The sequence below is a fragment of the Pollachius pollachius genome (genome assembly GCF_949987615.1).
Source record: "Pollachius pollachius genome assembly, chromosome: 3".
NCBI classification, from domain to species: Eukaryota; Metazoa; Chordata; class Actinopteri; order Gadiformes; family Gadidae; genus Pollachius; species Pollachius pollachius.
Genome location: NC_136936.1, coordinates 36,758,447 through 36,781,957, shown reverse-complemented (window position 1 = coordinate 36,781,957; position 23,511 = coordinate 36,758,447). Strand labels below are relative to the sequence as shown.

The following is a 23,511-nucleotide window of genomic DNA, read 5'->3' as shown; positions in this document are numbered from 1 at the left end:
TATAGAGAGAGAGAGAGAGAGAGAGAGAGACAGAGAGAGAGAGAGAGAGAGAGAGAGAGAGAGAGAATATCTTTGTTAGATGAAATGTAATTTGATTTCAACAGCATGAAGCCATTGAGTTTGGGACATCAGATGAAGAGGCCATTTGAAGTTGCATCTTTCTCTCTCTCTCTCTCTCCCTCAATCTCAATCTCATTCTCTCTCTCTCTGTGTCTCTCTCTTTCTCTTTCTCTCTCTCTCTCTGTCTCCCTCTGTTTCTCTCTCTCTCTCTCTCCCTCAATCTCATTCTCTCTCTCTGTGTCTCTCTCTTTCTCTCTCTCTCTCTTGCTCTCTCTGTCTCTCTCTCTCCTTCTATTTTTCTATTTTGTTCTATCGCTCCCTATCTGTCTCCTTCTCCTTCTGTCTATCCCTCCTTATCACTCTCTCCCTCTCTCCCTCTCCATCTCCCCCTCCGTCTCCGTCTCTTTCTCCTTCGGTCTCAGGTAGTATGGCTGCACACTAATGCCTTTCATCCATTTAACCAGAAAAAGGGAAAACGTCTCAGCGTACTTCCCCGTACCCAAATGAAAAGGAAGCTCTTTTCCCCAAAATAGAGAAAGCTAGTTAGCACTCCTAGCCTGCTTTATACCTCCCTCCAGCCCCTTTGACGCCCTTCTTTAAAATCAATTAGGCTGCTAAGGTAATCATAATTAAATGCAAAGTGCTTTGGGAAACTTACCGAGGGAAGCGACTGAAATGCAACTGAGTGGGGACAACTAAACAGGAAAACATGACATGTAATTAAAGTAGTGTATGGAACATGGCAGTTTTCCATGTTTTAAATGTTCAATGGTGGTTGAAAATTGTATTTAAGAAAAGCAGAGAAACAAAGAAGGCAGAGAGGAAGGTGTAAGTAGTGTGTGTGGGCTTGTGAGTTTATATGTATGTGTGGGTAAGTTTGTGTGTGTGTGCATTTTGTGTGTGTGTTTGCGTGTGTTTGTGTGTGTGTATGTGTGTTTATATACAGGGCCGGCTCTAGGCATTTGGTGCCAGAGGCTAAATTAGGATTTGACTCCCCCAGTCCCCAAGGGCCTTAGGAGGGAATTAAATCATCAGGGGCTTTGCCCCAATGGGCATCCAACGTACTGCAAAAAAATGTGGGGCCTGCTACTTTTTTCCGGCCCATTTGGGTGTGTGTGTGTGTGTGTGTGTGTGTGTGTGTGTGTGTGTGTGTGTGTGTGTGTGTGTGTGTGTGTCTGTGTGTGTGTGTGTCTGTCTGTCTGTCTGTCTGTCTGTCTGTCTGTCTGTCTGTTTCTCTCTTCAGTGAGGATCTATTGTGTGGGCAAAAGTGGTGTGACAGAGATTGAAAGTGAGAGCGAGACTTGTATTACTTACCTTGGGACATGTTAACACCTCTCCAACCAGTCCACATCTCTACACAAGGGAGATATTGGAGCCAGGATTCAGAGTTTGCTGTTGTCTACTATTGTCGATGTTCAGTGTTGTTTTTGTTCTTACTTTTGAATAGTGTCAGTTAACCCAACATTTTTTTTATGCTTTTGTATGACTTCTAAGATCATGAACATAGTACTCCAATGCCTTTTTGTCACTGTAACTAAAATAATTCTGTTATTTAGGAAAAACAGGCATGGCCACGAATTAGGGTTTAGTGTCTCAGACACTTAATAGTAAGTAGCCACATTTTCGATTAAACTTTACTCATTATAAATTTCATACTCACAACCTGTACTGGCTTTAAAAAAGTATTACAAAGTTGACGTGGGTTGTAACCAGGGGAATGACGCATCCCCACTCTGCCTTATACTCTCAACCCTCAAAAAATATTTAAGAGATCTCAAAGTATTCCAGCTAAAACAGTGCGTTCACCCACACTTTAAGATCATGTATTACTTTATCATAACTTCTTTAGTGTCTGCAAGTGAGAAACACAAACCCCGAAAGGCCTTTCCTCGCAATTTGACATTAACAATAATTAAGTGTCAAACGACTATATGTAAATAACAATTTATTCAGTCCTTTTTTAATATAATTTATTCTCATCAAAAATATTTGTAGTAAAAATACTTCAAATATAAACCATAACATTAAATAGGAGAACTGTTAACAGTACCATTTGGTAATGTGTCAGCCCTTATGTAAAAGCTGTCACAAACTGAGCCTCCAAGTCTCTTATATATGTATGAGACCCATTTAATCTGTTTGAATGTTTTATCAATTCCTGTAAATAATACACATGTGTTTAAATATTCTCTATCTGTAAGAAAATGAGTATGTGTTAGCATGCATGCATGTCTGGTGTGTGTTTGTGCGTATCTGTGTGTGTGTGTGTGTGTGTGTTTGTGTGTGTGTGTGTGTGTGTGTGTGTGTGTGTTTGGGAGTATGTGCGCATGCATGTGTGAATGTGTGGTTGTGCTATATTTCCTGTATGTAAGCAGAATTTTAAAATCTATGTTAGTAGGTTACAGCCAAAGCCTGGCAAACTGTGGAGAACAATTTATTAAAGAGAAGTTCGTCTTTTTAATTTGAGACACTAGTCTAGTGTCCATGAGGGAGTCTTTACCAAAAGGCTGAGCATTATACCAGATTTACTTCTTATATACTGAAAATAATGGAGCATTATGTACCAACACTTAGGTTTATGCATTTGTACCAACATCTGTGTTCGTACAAATCAATGCTAAAGTATGTTTGCACAGTGTTTGTGTGCTCAGTGTGTGTGTGTGTGTGTGTGCGCTCAGTGTGTGTGTGTGTGTGTGTGTGTGTATGTGCTCAGTGTGTGTGTGTGTGTGTGGGGGGGGGGGGGGGTTCTCAGTGTGTGTGTGCATGTGGATGTGTGTTTGTGCTCAGTGTGTGTGTGTGTGTGTGTGTGTGTGTGTGCTCAGTCTGCACGTGTGTGTGTGTGTGTGTGCTTTCTAAGCGTGAGAACCAGGTCAATATCTTCAGAGGAAGTTGTATGTTAGTATGGAGGGATGAATAAGAGAACCAGAGAGGATGAATAAAGGAGGAGCCATGAGAAGATGAGAAGTGCTGACAGAGAGTTCAGTGATCTAAGCTAACAAGAGAACTCTTAAGTCACACTAGACAAGCATGCATACATGCAGCCAATCAGAAAGGAGGCCATCACACTGTACACACTTACAGCCAATCAAAAAAAAGGCCTTGATAATGTACACATACACAGGCACGGAGAAACCGGAACAACAAAAATAAGTACTTGTGAGAATTGAGAGCTCATATTTATTTGTGTTTGTGTGTGTGTGTGTGGGGGGGGGGGGGGGGGGATTGAGAAATTGAGAGCAGGAAAAAACACAGTTTGGGGAAAGATAAACAGAGAGCAAAAAGGAATTTTTGCTAGATAGAAGGAGGGGCGATGAAAAGCGAGCGAGAGCGAGAGGGATGGGAGGGAGATGGAAGGAGGAAACGGAGGAGGAGGGTAGGTATAAAGTGCAGGGAGAGGTTAACATCAGATTAGCGAGCCAGGAGGCTCTTAACGTGATTACGGACGATACAATTGAACTTTACTTGACTTGGCTTCAGTAAATGTTTAGAGAAAGAGAGAGAGAGAGAGAGTAGATTAGAAAGGTAGGAATTTACTATGAGGAGAATGAAGGAGGGTAGAGGAAGAGATGGAAGGGATGGAAGGAGGAAGTTAGGAGAGGGAGGAAAGAAGGACAAAAGGACAGATGGAGGGAAGGATGGAAGGAGGAAGAGATTGATTGAGGGTTGGAAGAAGGGAGGAATGGAAGGAGGGATGGAGAAAGGGCTGGATGGATGGCGGGATGGAGGGACAGAAGAAAGGGTGGAGGGTGATTAGAAGAAGAAAGGAGGCATAGTGGAGGAAGGAAGGAGGGAGCAGAGAGGAAGGGAGGAGGGAGAAGAGAGGAAGGAAGGGGGGAGTGTGAAGGAAGCGAGAATGGCCAGATGAATGCTAGAGGAGCGATGGGCCTTTAGCGCTGCAGGCCTTTGATGTTCCGAGGGCCTTTAAGTTAAAATAGAGCCTGATTGGCATGGTATGTGTTTACAGGCAGTGTGTGTGTGTGTGTGCGTGCATTTGTACAAGTGTGTGGAGAGGTGTATGTGTGTGTGACCACATGACTTAAATTAGCAAAGGGCCAAGAGTAGACTTTGTGGCGCTGTTCTCTACTTTAATTAAACATACACACACACACACACACACACATACACACACCTTCTCATACCCTGTAAACAAATTCCATGCCAAATATACACACAGGAGATTCTTAGAAAGTACTTCAAACACAAATTGGACATAGTGATTATTATAATGTACATGCATGCATGCTTTGCATGCACACAAAACACACACACACACACACACACACACAAATACCACATAAGAAAGACACAGAAGGCAACATAATTTATTTCATTTAAGCTTTATTAAATAATAATAATAACATTAAAAAAGAAAATATTTCTGTACAAAGTCTACAAACAACTGTTTGAGTGATGTAGCCAGTGCTGGAGGTGTATGGGAGCACCCATCTGTGTGTGTGTGTGTGTGTGTGTGTGTGTGGGTATGAATGGTGTGTATGAATGTATGTGTGCGTCCATCAGAACAGAACCGATAAAACTATCTGGATATCAAAAAAGAAAGCGAGAATAAGCCACACCAGGCAGGAGAGAGAGGGACGGAGCGAAAGAGAGAAAGAGAGAGAGCGAGAGAGAGAGAGCGAGAGAGTGAGAGAGTTTGTGTGTGAGTGTAACCTAGGTTAATGTATGGAATGGTGGATCATGAAACAGAGGAAAAGGGAAGGAGCAGAGAGAGGAAGAGATACTGAGAGAGAGCGGGAGAGAGGGAGAGAGACTGTGAGAGAGCGGAAGAGAGAGAGAGAGAGAGATAGAGTTCAGAAGTTGAGTGGGGGAGAGGAGAAAGTGGCTCCAAGGCACTTGGATAGAACAGTCTGCCACAGTCAAATGAAAGCTTAGCACGATGAACCCAATGTTCTCCATCTCTCCCTCACTCTCTCCATCCTTCTCTCCATCCTTCAACGCCCCTTCATAATCCCATCCTTCCATCCTTTAACTTGGCCAAAATAGAACTGCCGCCTATAGAGTTACATGCCCTTGAATGGAGAGAGTGAGAGAGAGAGAGAGAGAGAGAGAGAGAGAGAGAGAGCGAGAGAGAGCCAGAGAGAGCGAGAGAGAGAATGGGAATTATGAATGTATTGTGTACAGTATTCAATCCCCCCTCTTTCTCACTCTAATGGTAATCATCATCTTTCATTTTCTCCTCTCGTTTTATAGATTTGGGAATGAAACTTTCATCAGAGCCTGGTCCAAACTAAAGCAACATCAACACAAGGAGATCAACTCTCCCTGATAGTTTACAAAACATGTCTGGATGTGATTCTTTAAGCCCAGGTTGGGGGTTATTAAGCTTTAATCTGTCTGTTTTCCTGTCTCTTTCTCTCTAACTGATGGGCATACTGGCTTTGCCTTTCACCCTACTGGTCTGTTTATGTTCTGAGTGTCTCGCAACCCATCGTGTCTCACACTCCCGTGTCTCACACTCGCTGCATCTGTCTGTATGTCAGTGTGTGTCCGTGTTTCTGTCTGTGTGTTGCTCCATCAGTGGAGGCCGTAATAGTCTTCCTCCAGCAGCACTGGCTGTCCACCATGGCTCTCATCCGATACAGCGTTGTACTGTAGGTCAGCTTAAGGCTCGCTTGTGTGTGTCCAAAGAAACACCTCCGCTTCTGGAGCCTGCTCCAACTCCATCGGCCCTCTGTTCAGGGACCGGGGTGTGGAAAGGGGGGGAGGGGGGGAGTTGTTGGGTGGGTGTCACTCCACCAACACCACCACTAAAGGAAATCTTGAACACTGTTTCAGCTCATTGGCAATCCATAGGTTGCAATAAAACAATCACTGGCAGTTTGTTCACACAGTATCTGACCAATGTGTTGTATAATGTCGGCCGCTCATACAGTCAAAAATCAAGAAATAAAAATAGATATATGTATATATATATATATATATCAAACACAAACTCTAGAATACTGGATCTAAAGCAGGACTTCATAACAGCATGTTAGATTTCGATAGATTTCTGTCTTTCATTTCCTTTACTCGTCTACTTTTATCTTTAAACTGATCGTTTCTAACAGAAAATATGTTAAACAAAAGAAGATAAATCAAGAAACAGTTACGTCCATGAGCAATGACGTGACAATGGATCGTGCTCAACTAAAAAATAAAGGTACGTCTAAAAATGGCGAAAAATGTCCTACAGGGCGGTTACAAAAACTGAAGCTGGTTTGTCTTTTAAATGTTCATTTTTTAAAGAGACACAATGCTAAAACAAAACCGAAAACAACCAAACAATCACCATCACTCTTCTATGCCACTGGTTTTTCACGAAGCGCAGACCGAACAAGTAGCGAGCGAGCACCGCTAGTAAGCTAACCGACATGCTAATGTACTCCCGGCTTTTCAAACTGATAGAACTCATATTTATTAACTGCCTTCAACAAACAAACAGACATCAATGTTTCATCATTTCATCAGGTTTTCGCTCTTAGAAATCTGGATTCATTTGAGTTGTGTTGTTATAACTGTTGTGATTACTGTCATTATCATGACATGTTTAAGCGAGGGGGATAGGCATTCGTTTGATATGGAGTTGAATGGTGTGAACCCACACTAAAAGGTCCATTGGGAGAAGTACCAAAGTCTTCCGTTGCAGTCTGAGGTGGACCTTTGAATCTTTCTTCTCGTCATCATTGGCAAACGTTGAAATTCAAGTGGATGAGGACTACTAGCATTTGTTCTTTCAAAGAAAGTCCATGTCAGAATCCTCTATCAGAGAGCTCTATTGGATAACTAAACTGGAGAACTAAACTGGAGAACTCTACTGGAGAACTCTACTGGAGAACTCTATTGGTGCGTTAGCCCAAGGTCCAAGCACCCAGATTGTCACAATTTTACCGACTTCTGCTGGCCGGTGGGTTTGCATTTCAATGCTGGTCGTTCAAGTTGTCATTCATGTTATTCATTCCTTCATTCATTCACAGGCTTTTTTACTTTAATCATCAAGCAGACTCTCTCCTGCAGGCAGAGGAGGAGCTGGGGAGTTGGTTAGAGGGGGTAATCCATCCAGTCACTCCCCCCCACCCGGATTGAGGCCTAAAAGCAGGTGAGGGTGGGCAGGCGCAAGGGGGGCGGGGGAGGGGGTGGGACTCCATACACTTGGCACATGAGAAGGTCAGGGGTTAACAGAGCTCAAAGTCTTTCCCCCCATCAGACATCAACAGCAAAGAAGAAGGAGGAGGTTGGCATTCAAAAGTTCTCCCCCTTCGGACATCAAAACCAGCGGGGCCTTGCGGGGTGAGGGGCCAGCAATTGGGTGGGTTGGTTGAGGAGCCGTTGAAACTCATCTAAGTAGTGTTGCTTCGGTTCCATCATGAGGCGTACACGAAGAGGACTCCCATCCTTTACAATCACAGGAGCAGACGTAACAAGCGCATCTCGGACGTACTCCAAGGAGCGGGAACAAGGATGGATCTCCGTCTCCTCACCTCCCCCCTGTTCCCCTCATCCACGCCCCCCTCCCCCTTCATCAGTCCTTTGTCCAACCTTCCACTCCTCCAGCCTCTCCCCTCACCATGAGACCCCCGCGGGGGGGGGGGGGGGGCTCCGTCCGCCCGCCCGCTCACGCCTCGGAGCAACACCTCTGCTGGTTGATCTTCACCTTGTGCTTGATGCCGTCGTACAGCTCAAAGTTGTAGTTCTCCAGGGTGGTTGAGGAGCGAGAGGACAGGCCGCTGTAGGAGCAGGTGCAGTAGAGCAGCATGCCGGCGCACACCGCGCCCAGCACCACGCCCAGGGAGCTCATCACAATGATGGTGAGCAGGATGGGGTCCAGGGAGTACAGCCAGGCGTTGTCCTTGTCCTTCTCCGACACCAGGGTCACCGAGGGCGGGTCCGCCGACGACGGGGTGGAAGAGGAGGGCGGCCATCCCGGGAAGACGTAGCCTGGGAAGGAGCGGGGGGGGGGAAGGATAGGTTAAAGTTGGTGTTTAGCAGAGGGTTTTATTTCTCTCAAACTGGAGTGGATTCATTTTAACATTGTGTTCAATAATCTTTTGGAGGCAGCCTTTTGTGAATCCTGACAAACTCATAACCATGTTATGAGTTCAGTGTCACTAGTCAGGAGCCAGACTCCAGGTCCTTGTACACAGTCAGCTATAGGCAAGTATAGGGACTGCTATAGAACAGAATATATACAGAGCATGCTGCAATTGCTCAACAAAGTGGATAGATTCAATTCCATGTAGGTGAGGGCTAGAGGTAGGGGCTAGACCAATCTTGCAGCAGGTGGACTGCAAACATTGTGAATGTCTTTCTTGGGTTTTGACGTTTATCGTCAAAACCCTCGTTGATCGTTTAAGCTATCTAGGGCCATAGCTTAAACGATTTCAAACACAAAAAAAATCACGCTAAGCTACCCCACAAAATGTCTTATGTGTTAAAACAACTAACAATCTGAAGGGTGTGTGGTGCCTGTGTCACTGGGTCTAATACAGTTATGTATATAGACACGTGAACAAGCCAGTCACCAGTAAAGGACTGCATTTAGGGAAGTATACGTAGTAAATAAGAGTAAGATTGAAGCCGAGAACGAAGTGTCCTCTGTTGTTCCTGTCAAGAGACTTGATTCTACTCCTTTTAAGAAGTATGCAACACGCACACACAGCCACACACACAGCCACACACATGAAATAAACTGATTGTTAGAGACAGCAGTTTTTTTTCCCAGATGCCCAGAGGGAACGTGCCTGTCTTTCTTGGTTCTTGAAGTTTCACAAAGACTCACGCACACACACGAACACGCACACGCACACACGCACATGCACACGCACACACACACACACACACACACACACACACACACACACACACTTAAATAGACCTGAGTCTGTATGTAGCCAGAGGCTTGGTTTTTGTTGTAACGAAGATAAAACATTGAGAGCCAGAGGCAAAGCTGGGCTGCATGGTTCACACGATGTAGCATTAGCTCTGTTTCTGGGATGGCACTATGTAGCTTTAGCTCTGCTCCAGGGCTAAAACTGCATAGCTTTAGCACTTCTCTGACGTAACGCTGCTCCAGGGCTAGTGCTATGCAGAATTAGCTTTGCTCAGGGGCTACTTCTACGCAGGAGAAGTGTCGAATTAGCCCTGAAACAGAGCTAATGCTAGCCTTCTCCTAATGAGGCTTATGGAGGACTCTGTCCTGCCTAGCCATGTAATCTTACTGTGAAAATTAACAATAGAAAGGAAAAAGTGAAGGAGTGAGGAGAGGAGAAGGTGGCCGAGAGCGGCGAGGGAGAAGAGGATTGATGCGGAGAGGAGAGGAGGTGAAGAGATTAAGTGTTTGCGTTGTAACCGGAGCCTCACCTCCGTTGAAGCGGGGTTTCTGGTTGAAAACAGTGTCTTTTCCAAAGTCAATAGGTCTGGGATCTGCCAAGGAGAGAAAGGAAAACAAGGTTGGGCCTTGAGGAGAACAGGGGAGCACAGAGAACTTCACAGAGTCAACAACAGAAGGTGATAACTCCCGGACCCAATCTCGTGTTATGTCAAGAGCATGCCTTTGCGGCCCGGTACGGCGTCAAACTACCCTCTCTGCTGCCAGTGATGGCCATCTGACGCCCACCTCACACACAGTTCTTTACACCGAAACCACTTCTTAGAGGGAGGTATTTACTCGACAGCATCAAGCACGCCTGAGTGACGCTCGGTGGGAGTCCTCTGTACCGTGGCGGGAAGCCGCCATTATTCCCCTTATTTGCTTTATCAAAAGAGACCGATAGCAGCGAGACTGACCCTTATCCAGAGAGTTTCATTACGTGATAAGCATCGTCTAGATCTTCATTCATTCAGAGGGCGAGAAGGGGGAGAGAGAGAGAGAGGGGGGGGGGGGGGGGGGTGGGAGAGAGAGAGCGAGAGAGAGAGAGCGAGAGAGAGAGAGAGAGTGGGAGGGAGAGAGGGGGGGGGGAAGAGGGACTGACAGAGCGGGGGGGAAGGAAAGTTACCTTAAAAAAGAAACCCATTCAAGGTGTTTCATAGAAAAATATCACATTTTATTACCATTCCATTCCGTACATTTGAGTTACTTTAGTTCCAAGACCACAGCATGTAAACAGGCTAGAAGACAGCTTCATATCTCTAGGGCGGGCTGAGGTGCAAGACCAGGCAGGGTTTGGTGCTCCATTCGGTTTCAAATCAGCCTCTATTTAAGGACATTTATATTATAATTTTGCTCTTTTTCAAAGAAAAGAGCAATATCCAGGGGCAGCAGACAGTAGGTTGCTTCCAGTGCTAAAGGAACCATTGTTGCATTATGAAAATAAAAAGTAATAAATATTCAAAAGATAAGGCATGGGAAACTAATTTGATGGAGATAAAAAAAAACTGTGTTTGACTTCGTTTCCCTAAGTGCGATAAAGACGTATTTCTTCATAAAACACTGTAAGAATATACAGGCACTGGTATCTATAGTTATCCGCAATCACTTTAAACATACAAATACAAATAAATGCACTTAAATGCCATGGAAAATAGACAAAATTCACAATTTCTTAATTAACAAAGATGAAATACGGTGAGGTAAAATCAAAGTTGAATCAGGAGAAGATACATAAACCATGATTTGCCAAATATTAAGCCTAAAAAATTACCTTTAACCCCTCACCTTGATTATTTAGCCCAAGGTCAATGCTCATTTCAATAATTGATTGACATATGTCTAAGTTATTGCAATGATCCATCGCTCAGTGGGTAACACTACATTAAGTATCGGTAAGTCAGGCGGACAATACTTTTTGGGACTTATTATATGGAGGCCCCTTAGTGAAAATGAATGAAAACAGTATGAAAAAGGTATCAACAATCAGGTTGCTGAGGAGCTGGTCAGAGTCAAGGCCTCACATTCACAAAGGCAGACCAAAGTGCTTCCAGTTTATCAAAGAGCTGTGCTGGTGGGTGCATACATAGCACTCAACCAAAGCCCCTGTATCATCATTATGCCGTATATGATCAGTTATAGATATGTCATACATCATATCTGACTCTAACCCTTTTTAGTCGTGCACAAGACACTCTTAGAGCAATACTTCACGAAATAAGAACAATATCAACATCTTCAAATAAGGCATAGAGTCACAAAATAAGGATAGGACTGTAAACACCAGATAGGCAATCATTGGATGGGCCTCATCTTTTAAAAGTAAGGTCAAAGGTTAAAGGTTACCAACAGTGATTCTGGTAGTGAAAAACAAACAACAAAACATTGTCAAATAAAAACAAGGCAGTTGATCCAGACAAAACCAGATGAAACCAGATAGATCATAAAAGACAGGAAGAGAGCTCACAAAACCATATTTAACTAGGGCGACAGCGCAAAAGATAGAGGTAGAGAGAAAGCGCTAGTGAGAGATAATTAACACAGCCATATTAAACCAGAAAGACTGAGTGCACATTGGAGAGAAAGCGAGAGAGAGAGTGTGAGAGATAGATAGAGCGATAAGAGTGAGAAAGGGAGAGTGAATGAGAGAGAGAAGATCAGTGCAGTCCTGCAGATTACGAACTTCATTATGTCCTGAGGGGGGGTCTTTAAACATATGCTTAACATGAATTACATTTCGCCACCATTCCTGGATAATACGCGCATCAACCTCCCACCCCAACCCAGAAGAAGCGGGAGCATCCATCTATTTAGATTACAGGCCTGAACGTTGAATCATCTCCAGTCATCTGTTTGATCAAATGCAGTGCCATCCAAAGGAGCTGGCCTGAACCCTGATTGAGCCGTCTGTGTTCCCCGGGTCTGATCTCATAGTGGGTGGGGTGCCACGGTAACCAAAGACCACCCCCCACTTCCCTTACAGCCCCAGGCTACCTTCTCACCTGGCACGTCTCTGAACCCCCCTCCCCCAACCAATATGTAAAAAGCCCAGAGACGAGAGGCGGAGATGAAAGCGAGCAGATAGAAAGTAAAGGAGTTAAACTCTGAGGAGGAAGACGGTTGAACACTTTCTAACGATGCTGGCGGTGAGCCGGCGGGCGGAGCACCCGGAGAGGGAAGCAGCGCTCCCATCCCAGAGCAGATTAAACCTCCCCCCCTCGCTTTATCTCCCCTCGCCAATTACTAACCGCAAGAATGAAAAGGGGGGAGATGGGGACTTTTTCTATTATTTTTTTTCTATTCAGGCACAGCTGTGGACGGCTCTTTGGCATGGTGTACCCCCGTCCTGAAGGGCCCGAGGACCCCGTGGAGTGCTCCCCCTCGTTAATATTTTGTAGGAGAAGCGGAGGGAAGGCAGGGAGATGCGGGGTGGACGGTGGACGGGGGAAGGAAAAAACAGCCAGCCTGGAAATGCTTACTGCAGGATTTCAGAAATGCAATGTGTTCCATTAACTAATTAGAAATATTAAAGGGTCTCAAAGCAATCTGCGATGGAGACGTAAGAGGCGTGGGCCGCTGATTTAAAAGCACTGTGTGACAAGGTGCCAACGCCTGCTCCAAATCGAGCCGAAATCGACAGAGGGGCAGTGTGTGTGTCTGTGTGTTTGTGTGGTTGTGTGGTTGTGTGTGTGTGTGAGAGAGAGTGAGCGAGATAGAAAGAAAGAGAAAAAGAGAGAAAGAGAGCGTAAGACTAGAGAGTGTGTGTGTGTGTGTGTGTGTGTGTGTGTGTGTGTGTGTGTGTGTGTGTGTGTGTGTGTGAGAGAGAGAGTAAAGTGGGACTTTGGTAGAGAGTATGCGTGTGTTTGTGTGGTTTTGTGTATGTGTGTGTGTGTGTGTGTGTGTGCAAGACTAACAAGACAGAAAAAAATAGAGAAAGACAGAAAGAAATAAAGAACCATTTGAGTAAACCTGCAACGGCAGCACAACATAAACACGTATCATATATCATTTCTGTGTTTGTGCTAAAGACCCTCATTGATTAGGGTGAGGCATTAAGCCGCCACACTGACGCATATTATATGTAAATCATAGCGAGAGAGAGGGGGAGATAGGGGAGACAGAGACAGAGAGAGAGGGAGAGACTGAGAGGGAGAGTCTGAAAGGGCACAATATGGCTACATAAGCAGTAACCAGCTGAAAATGCATTAGGATAATAAAGCAGAAAGGGCATTCTATGAGAAGGGGAAAAAATTCGGTTTTCAATCCTAATGAAATAACACAAAAAAATGGCACAAATGGTAAAAGCATCGGGAAAATAGTTTCTTTTATATATCTTGATATACTATATGTCATGGCTGAGAGAGCCAGATTCCCCCAGAACAAAACAGCCACACAATGTTTGAAGGTACGATGACACGTACAGTCACATACACACACACTTGTCTGTACACACTGTCCCAAAGTGTCTGTATTGTGCAGTCATACTCATACACACACAAATGTATTCTCTCTCTCTCTCCCCCTTCCACCCCATCCCATCCTCTGGTTAATTCCTAAAAACAACATGGCGTGTGTAGTTACTTGTCTGACAGCTAACAAGCCACAGATCAGACTGGGCGTCTCTTTTTCTGAAAATCCTTCACGTCCAAGAAAATATCAAATCCCCCCCACAGGTGTGTCTTACTCCTCTATGAATAACCTACCTGTCAGGTGTGGAAAATGTGACAGTGTGTGTGTGTGTGTCTGTGTGTGTGTGTGAGAGTCTATGTGTATGTGTACGAATGTGTGTGTGCCAACATCAAGCCAGTGTCAGTCCATCTGTTCATTGAATGCCCAGCTGCTTCCTGTCATCAATAAATCGTATGGTCTTTGTTTAACCGCTACGGCGCATCAACCACTGTGTCGTTTTAATTCTCTGTCTATAAATTCTATTCCCACCCGCACACACACACACTTCAAAACTACTCATAGCTGTGATACGTCCCATCAAGTCTCACTCGTAATGGTGCATTGTAGCACTTTTTCTCGACGCCCCCCTGAGTGTACAGAGAGTACTGCAGTTCTGTGCGCCAAAACACATGTCAAGTGTGACAATCCCTTCCTTCTATGGGTCATCCTAGGGATCCCCACCGACCTTCGACCCTTCATATCCAAGGGATACCCCCTCCCGAAACAAGAGGAGGCAAAAAATGCTCTGAACATGTCCACCACCGCCACCGCTGCCACAGACAGCAGCAGCAGCAGATCTTCAACACACAGAGTCGTACAGTTCATCCTTGTCCAAGCGGATGTTGAGCATGGACTCCAGGCTGGGCAGAGCGGGGGCACTGGGCAGGAACACGCACTGCGGGCTGGGGGCGGGGTAATGCTGCAGAGTCTGCTGCTGCTGCTGCAGGGTCTTGGGCTGCTGTCTGGGGTGGTACCCCGGGAAGCTGGGCTGGCACTGGGGCTGTTGGTACTCGTGTTGGTGGCGTAGGGGGCGGAGCTCGTTGTCGTGGTACAGCACTGAGTGGTGGTGGTGGAGGTGGCTACAGGTGGTCCTGCTCTGCTTGTTGTTGGCCAGGTAGCAGCGGTGACAGCACAGCACAGTCAGCAGCGTGACCGAGGTGAGCAGCAACAGGGCCCCGCCCCCCACCAACACATAGAACCAATAGGCCGGGGTGGGCCGCGCCGCCATAGTGTTCACGGTGGGCTCCGTCCCACACATGGCGCCCCCTGGAGGGCAGGAGGACACATTACAGGTGGGCCTAGCGGCAGGGTCAGGCAGCTATGCAGGGTGCACGGTTGCTTATAATACCCTACCCTAATGAGTTCATAATGACTGCATTACAGTCACAAGGCAGCTAGGAAGTTATAGTTAATAAGGAATGGGATCAGTGAGCAGATCCGTCCCGCAGTTGACAAGTTCAATGTTGATGTCTGACGTGTGAAGGTTACTAGGCAGAATGTTAACTTCTTTAAACATAATTAGTAGCCGCTTTATTAATACATTTAGACACGTCGGCACCAGCAATCAAAATTATGTTGTACATTTAGCTCAGGACAACAATTCTCATAGGATCAACTGCATACTGCTTACTACTTTATTTTATAATCTGTGACACGTAGTGCTTTTGTCAACGTGGAAAGCGCAGGCATTAGCTGCACATTTACAGAGTCATGCCATGCTGAAACCGCAGGATTTGATTGGTCGGTGCAAAGCCGTAGTTAGGCAGCGATCGCATCATTCCAGATCTGAATGAGGAGCAGTGTGGGCGGAGGGGCAGTGAGGTCATTGGTTTAAGATATGAGGGCCGTTGGGCTGGAGTTAAAATGAAGGAATGGAACCGAGAGAGGAGAGAGGAGAAACGCAGAGGAAGCCAGCAGAAAGTGAAATGAAAAGGAATCACAAGTAAAAGGTGAAAGAGCCAACATAAGATAAAGAGAGAGAGGGAGAGCGAGAGAGAGCGACCGAGACAGAGAAGGAGAGAGAGAGAGAGAGAGAGAGAGAGAGAGAGAGAGAGAGAGTCAGAGAAAGAGAGAGCGGGAGAGAGAAAGAGAGAGAACAAGGAAGAGAAAGACAGAGCCGGGCCAGAGAGCATGAGAAGGAGTAATCCAGTGATGATATATTTAATCCTGCATTAAATGGAAGAAGAAAAAAAAGAATTCTAATGAAAGAGACAGAACCTCAGAAGGAAAAAGTGGATAAAAGTAAAGCAGTCAAACGCACCACAGAGACTCAGAACCTGGAGCACGCTAACAGTCTCCTCTTCCTTCTGATTGTAAAGCTGTGTGTTGAGAGGCCTGCGCTGTCGGCCTCACCACACATGCATTAAAACATCCACCCTTTTATGCTTCTTCAGATCTGAGCGGGTACTCTGGTGAGAGAGAAAACTACATGGGAGCTCTGTTGCAGAGTGGCCCGTTAAAGAAGGGATTAAAAGCAACTTTTAACTTTTCTCCATGAACACTAATCTATCTATGTGCAGGAAACCCTCTTGATAGAGGAGATTTCCTGTTTCATGTGATAAGGTGCGTTTAATGCAGGATTAACCGTGGGGGGTCAGGTTGTGAGAGAATTCTTCCTTGTGGGAAATTAGCATAATATACATGCTATTGTGTGTGTGTGTGTGTGTGTGTGTGTGTGTGTGTGTGTGTGTGTGTGTGTGCGTGTGTGTGCGTGTGTGTGTGTGTGTGTGTGTGTGTGTGTGCTTTTGCACCATTATGCAAAATCGGTCAGACTGCCAGCCATTTCTTGCCACAAGCCAAATGTTTTCTCGATCAAGATCCAACAAAGTTCCATGGTGGTCAAGATGCTCTGGGTTTACTTTAGTTAAAAGAAGGCGCAACCGATGAACCATAATTACAAACTGGACAAGGACATGCTTGGGTTTGAGGTAGGTCTAACCGGCATATAACGCTGTGTATTTTGAGTATATTACGTTCTTTTTTAAGAATGTTTAAACTAAATGCATCTCCTTCTGTTGTCACGGATACCACCTGAACAGCTTGAGACAGATCAAGAAATAACCCTAGCAACAATCAATTTCATCTGTAAAGTTAAAGGATAGATTTAACTTTATCATAGCATATCAAAGCAACATTTAAGGAACAAAAGTCCTGGTATGCTGCTCAACAAATCTAGCTCAAGCAATGCTGACCACAACCGCCTAGCTATTAAACCGCTGGCACATATTTAGTATATTCTCAACATGTTAAACTTTGGCTACCCCATCGTATAAGAAATAAGATACATTTCCATTGGTCTCACTGTTCTTTCACACATAATTAGCAAACCTCTCTGGACCGTATTATGAAATGAGTGGATACAGGTTATACGATACCAGCTAGCAGCAACAGTTAGCATCGCTCGCTTATGAGATGAGAGAGTACAGGCTATACGATACCAGCTAGCATCAACAGTTAGCATTGCTCGCTTATTGGATGAGTGAGTACAGGCTATACGATACCAGCTAGCATCAACAGTTAGCATCGCTCGCTTATTGGATGAGTGAGTACAAGCTATACGATACCATTTAACATCAACAGTTAGCATCGCTCGCTTATGCGATGAGTGAGTACAGGCTATACGATACCAGTTAGCAATGCTAGCTGTCATCATAGCCCGATTTGTCTAATGACTTCGACTTTGAGCCAAAATGAACTAAGAGGTATTTTTTCAGTGACTGATTCTATTTTAGTGCAATGGAAAGACAATATAAGATGCCAAATATCTACTCTGCATCCTGACAGTATTTCATCTCACAGACACACACACACACACACACACACACACACACACACACACACACACACACACACACACACACACACACACACACACACACACACACACACACACACACACACATACAAAGAGACGCACGCACACGCACGCACGCAACATGCTCACACCAAACAAGTTCTGTGAGAACAATATCAGTGTATCACAAAAAAAACACGTTTTCTGTGATACACTGATATTGTTCTCACAGAACTTGTTTGGTTTCTCTACCACAACTGACCTCGGGGCAGCCATTTTGACCACCAACAGTCTGCACCAACAAGTAAAGGGTTCTGATTGTTTGTTGTCTGTTTGTTTGTTTGTTTGTCTTGACAAGCAAGGAGAATAAAATAAAAGAAGAATGAAAGGATTCCATATTTTTCCAACACAGACTGCTTACTTGACATAAACCCACACCAAGGAGGGGAGAGAAGAGAAGGGAATAAAGAAGAAGACAGAGGGAATAGGGATGGAGGAGAGGAGGATGAAGCAGAGGAAAAGGAACAGAAAGCACAGGAGAGAAAGGAACCACCAGAGAAGCAAAGAGTTGAAGGGACAGAGGAAATGAAGGAAGGATTTTGGGTAGAGGAAAGGCATAACAGCAGAAAAGAAAGAAAGTGAGGGAGAGAGAAAGGTAATCAACAACGGTTTAGTCTCCACATATGGTGCGAGAGCAGAGGATGGATCAGAGATAGCAAAGAGCTTAAATTAAATTAAATTGATGGAGCGATTTTAATAAACAGTTGGGGAAAGTGTATATCAAACCCAGGGCACTTTGTCCTCCCGGCTCCAGTGGTCGTTTATTTATCATACACAGCAATAAAGCAGCCATCCCTGTTTAAAATCATCCCTGTGTGTGTGTGTGTGTCCCCGCCACAGGCCCAGCATCACTAAACATCACCGCGGCAGACAGCGGCCCCCGCGGTCGTACATATATTACCATCAGAGAGCGCCGCACATCCCCCAGACACTCAGTCACTCCAACAGCTGATTGGACGCAAGTCTCAAGGTGTGGCCTCGGCTGCTACACACAGCACTGCCCGGCGGTTAGACTGATCGACCGCCAGCCCAGAGGCACCGGGTTCGATCCCCGATGTCTCCAGCCGTCGTGTAGACGTCCCACAGCGAGACGGCCTCAGCTCCTACCACCTGCTCCTTAATGACATGCATCGCCTTGGATCCAACCCGTCTGCTAAATTAGGAAACGTTACACCACCGCCGTCAACAGATTCCTCAGCATCTCGCCAGAGCATTTTTACAGTGGGAAACAGCACCGCGAGTGAGAACACAAGGAGTGGAGATCGCTGGCGGGCCTGCGGGACCAGGCCACACCCCTAACGATGTATTGGCGCCAGTGCCTGCGAAAAGCCGCCGCGTTGCCTGATGAATAATTCACAGCCGCCGATGTTGACGGTGAACCTGTTTGTGACGGATGCCTTGCAGTCAATACCTCCATAGCTCAATAGCTGTCACAGAGAGAGAGGGGGTGGGGGGTTGGTACGCAGGAACAAGGCCTCAGTCCAGCATGCAGAGGGGGAGCCATGCTGGAGTGATGCACGGCTAGGTGCTCTCTCTCCTTGTGCCGGGGGGGGGGGGGGGGGGGGGGGGGATTAGATGGGGAGGGGGGGTATTTTGAATTTGAGACAAAAGAGAAAGATGTGAGAGAAAAAAGTGGCGAGGGGGAAAGAGAGATAGAGGAAGGAAGGGAGAGAAAGAAGTGAGAGAGGAAGAGAGAGAAAAGTAGAGAGAGAGGTAGAGGGAGACGGGAGAGAGAGAGGTAGAGAGTAAGAAGAGAGAGAGGTAGAGAGAGGGATATCACGAGGAAGGCGTTAAACCCAACCATCACAGCCTCTGCACTTCACTAATATGGGCGAGCTCTTCCGATATTCAGCCTCCTCTGCACCCACATTTCACCCCTCACACACATGTGTCAGCAAGGGGTAGGACAGACCAAATCAAGTCTCCCCTGACCCAGAGTAGCAGTGCAAGCTCAGTGTAGCGACAGGCAGTAAGCACAGACAGTTTGGTACAGGAAGTAGGTCCAGCAGGAAACAGGAAATGGAACTTACCAGTCATGTCTGGAGGGAAGGCTGGGAAGGGCTCTGCGTGTGACAGAGAGAAAGAGAGAGAGTGAGTTAGGGTTAGAATTGCCAAATTCTTTGGCAAGAAATTTTACATGTTCAATCTCTTCCTCACACTCACACACACACACACATTGCCATATGCTGACCTTTCTTTTTATTATATATATTTTTCTGCCTTCCCCTTCCTCCCTCACATCATCACTCTGCTCTACCCTCGCTCTCTTCCAACCTGTCACCTCATCCTTGCTCTCGCTCCCATGATCTACCTCTGTCCCTCCCGCGGCCCGAGGTTAATGGCAGCAGAATTTATGGTGGGATGACTCAGAGAAAAAGGAGTGGGGGAACAGTACGAGAGGGTTTTTGGAGGGAGAGAGGCGCGGGGGGAGGGACAGAGAGAGGGCAAATGAGGTGGACAGGGTCCACAGAAGTTTGGTTTACTGAAGTGTGTACGACCTGGTGTATGGTGGAAGAGACGGAGCGGGAATTCAAAAGGAAAATGAAAAACCCAAACGGCAAGAAAATCAGAGACAGATGTGAGGAGAACAGAGAGACAGACGGACAGAGAGACAGGCTGACAGACAGACAGACAGACCGGTTCACAGGCCGACGTACACGGCCATGCGTGTAGATCGTATCAACGCAAACTCGTGTGTGCGTCTTTGATTAGCGTTTGCGCTGTTTGTGAGCGCGCACGTTCATTTCCGTTGAGTGTGGAGTCATGATGTCCGGCTGTGTTTAATATCACGATGCCCTGTGATTACGTTATAATTATAGGTCTCGGGGTCGGTGATTCCAGTGGCGTATCTGGAGACTTGTTGCTTTTAGATTAGTGTTGTTTACTGGAAAAGCAATGGTATTTATGGATCACACACTCACTGCACGTGCGCACACTCCAGGGCTCGTGTCACGAACACACACACACACCCACCCACACGTACAGTTATTATATCATAGCTTGTTTTTGTTTATAATAGGACAAATAAATTGGATTGATATTGAGGTAGAGAAAGAGGGAGAGAACAAAAAAACTTGAGAGGGAGAGAGAGAAATGGACTGTTAGAGAGAGAGAGAGAGAGAGAGAGAGAGAGAGAGAGAGAGACTGAGAGAGCGAGAGCGAGCGACATAGAAAGAATGAGAGAAAATGTTGCGATAGAGAGAGAGGGAAGGAAGGAGGACTGAAGAGCAACCAGGGTGATGAAGAAAAAGAGAGAAAGCGATTTAATGAAAGATAGATTACAATCCATGGCCTGCGGCCGCGTTTGGCCTACTTTCTCTTGTTGTTTTGTGAACGGAAAACATTATGAACAATATTTTACACTCGCTCTCTGTCTCTGGTCTCTAGTGAGAACATAGCTCAGAGGTCTTTTGGGATTGAGGGAGGGAGTTGGGGGGGAGGGGGAGGCGCTGTGAAGGCGAACAAGACAGAAACAACCGACGATTGGATTGCCTAAAACACACAGCAGACAGACAGACAGGCGATGACAGACAGGCGATGAATGGATAAACAAATGGGTGAATAAATGGATTAATTAATGGATGAATAGTTAGATTGATGGCAGAATGGATCCATAGAGGAATGGAATTCATGAATAGACAGATTGATGAAGAGTTAGATGGACGGATTAATTAATTGATGAATTGACACTGAAAAATGTAGGGATTAATGGATGAGCGGGTGAATTAATTGAAATATCAATGAATTGATGAACTGAGGAATGGATAAATCGTAGATGCAGTAGATGCATGGATGGATGGGTGTATCCATGGATGGATGAAGAGGAGGATGAATGTGTGAGGGAATGAAGAGATGAGTCTTACGTGTGCACTGCTCCTGGTCCATGCTGCTGCTCATCTGGACGTTATCTATCCTGATGTGCCCTCTGGTGCCGTGCTCGAAGAAGCCCTCAAACACCACCTGGAGGGGGGACGGGGAGACCGGGGAGAAGTGTGAGACAATCAATACCTTTCACCAGCCCACATGCGACCCAGTGTCATCAGGGACACCCCCCCCCCCCCCCAGAGCCGGCCCTCCCCCCTGGGTGTAACACACCAACCACCACCCTCCGCTCAGCACCACTCACCTGGTACTCCCTGGGGCTCTGGGGCAGGATGGTGCGTCCCTCCCTCCAGTGGGGGCCCTGCTCCCCCTTCAACTGCCAGATGGGGGTCTCCTCGTCGTCGTTGTCCCTCAGCAGCACCCGCAGGCTCCCCAGGGCCTCCCCCTGCAGCTGGTAGTAGAAGAGCAGGCAGAGCGGGCCCAGCTCTGGCCCCACCTCGGGGCTCAGCAGGCGGGCACGCTGCCGCAGCGTGTGGGCCCCCGCGTCCACGTGGAGGTAGTTACCGGAGAAGTCTGCAGAGGGAGGAGGAGGGAGGAGGGAGGAGGTCAGGGGTCATATCTTTAGGGCCATCAGGCACCACAGAATCAACAGCGATTGGATGTTTAAGATTCTGAATTCAGTTTCCCCTAATGGACTTGATGAAGTGATCCACTTTGATCGGCGCACACACAGACCCGCGCACACATACACACACACACACACACACACATAAACACAAACTGACACACACACACACACACACATACCACCTTAACCACGCTTCTTATGAATACTGCCACCTCATCCATTGTCCAATTTAGGCAACTTTGGCAACAGTTCCAGCGTTGTGTATGTGTTTGTGTGTGTGTGTGTGTGTGTGTGTGTGTGTGTAGGTGTGTGTGTGTGTGTGTGTGTGTGTTTGTGTGTTCTTTACTTCTCTTTCAATTATTAATCCAATCCAATTGACTTTTATGTAGGAGGTGTAGAAGGAAAATGTGATGAAGAAATAAAACAGAATGTGAGTGATAGAGAGAGAGATCGAGTGAGAGGTAGTGTGAGCGTGAGTGAGAGGTGAGAGAGAAAGAGAGAAAGAGAATGATAGAGAGAGAGAGACAGAGAGAGAGAGAGAGACTGACCAACGAGAGTGATAGAGAGAAAGAGAGTAAGATGGAGAGACAGGGAGACAAAGAGAGCGAGAGAGAGCGAGAGAGAGTGGGAGAGAGCGAGAGAGACTGATAGAGTGAGGGAGAACAAGAGAGAGTGAGAGAGAGAGACAGACAGAGCGAGAGAGAGAACAAAAGAGAGAAGGAGAGAGAATGAGAGAAAGAGAGCGAGAGAGAGGGAGAGAGAGAGAGAGAAAGGGAGAGAGAGCGTGATAGAGAGCGCTCTTTGAAAGACTATAAACATTAGCCATCTGCAGCAGTGTGGCTGTTTGTCTATTAGGAGCAGAATGGGCGATCTGCTGGGGCTGCAAACAGCCTGCTTATCAATACACACAACACTGGCTGACACCTCAGAGAGGGAGGGGGGAGGGAGGGAGGGAGGGAGGGAGGGGGAGAGGTTAGGGAGGGAGAGGGTGAGGGAGGGAGTAGGGGACAGCGCGAGATAAACAAATGACCTGTTTTTATCTATTCCTCTCTCCATTACTCTCTCACTCTTTAAATCTAGCCACCTCTCGATCCACCCGTCCGTCTGTCGTTGCGTCCGTCTCTCATTAGGTACAGTTAGAGAACAGGGCTAGTTCCTCTTTCTCCGAGTGTTTGATCTTGGCCAGCGATCAGAGGGGGGAATTAATTAGCAGCCCACCATGGGCGGGGGGAGGAGTGGGCGGAGGGTTGTCTCAGTGTGTGTGTTTGTGTGGATGTTAGTGTGCCGTTGCAAGTTAGGGGGCTCACACTAGTGATTTATATCTGTGCCCAGGCTAGTCCAAGAGTGTGGCGCGCGCACGTTGGGAGTCTGTACTCATATATATATTTCCCGACAGGAGGGACTTTTCAACCACTACAGGTTCCACGTTGCTATGAGAACGTGGCGGAAATAAATGAGTTAAAGCCAAAGAAATAGCAAGGGGGGGGGGTTATGAGTGGACTCTGGATCTCCGTCGTGAAAAAGCCTACGTCCGTGCCCACTGTTCCCTGTGGGGGGACAGAACCACAACAGAACGACGATTGGATATCACCCCTGAAGTCACGACAGCACAAAGTATTTACACTTAACAGTGCTTTCCCCCTGTTTTTTACTGTAGTCACTGGTAATATCACCGCCTCGTGTTGTCTCCCATGGCGTTGCCACGGTGACAGGGAGAAGGGGGTTGGGGGGAGGCTTGGACGCTGCAGTGACTTTCAAAAAAAACAACGGGTTGACAGTTCGACGTCTTGGTAGATAAAAAGAGAGACTGTCAGGTAACTCCCATCATCCTTTGTG

General features: G+C 46.4%; 1 protein-coding gene across 4 annotated transcripts in view; it reads right to left on the bottom strand.

Moving 5' to 3' along the window:
- Nucleotides 1-7,595: 7,595 nt before the first annotated feature.
- nrp2b (neuropilin 2b) overlaps nucleotides 7,596-23,511 on the bottom strand; it is a gene marked incomplete at its 3' end in the record, with an annotated part of 87,117 nt that continues 71,201 nt past the window's right edge. For 2 of the 4 annotated variants that reach the window (XM_079733028.1, XM_079733029.1), the window contains exons 14-18: nucleotides 21,352-21,620; nucleotides 21,089-21,185; nucleotides 19,256-19,288; nucleotides 9,418-9,480; nucleotides 7,596-7,995 (exon numbers count right to left, since the gene is read on the bottom strand). In XM_079733028.1, the coding sequence (XP_079589154.1) occupies nucleotides 7,673-7,995; nucleotides 9,418-9,480; nucleotides 19,256-19,288; nucleotides 21,089-21,185; nucleotides 21,352-21,620 (785 nt within the window). Of the gene's footprint in view, nucleotides 7,996-9,417; nucleotides 9,481-14,171; nucleotides 14,639-19,255; nucleotides 19,289-21,088; nucleotides 21,186-21,351; nucleotides 21,621-23,511 lie in introns of those variants that run through there. The other 2 variants (XM_079733030.1, XM_079733027.1) reach the window with 2 other exon arrangements.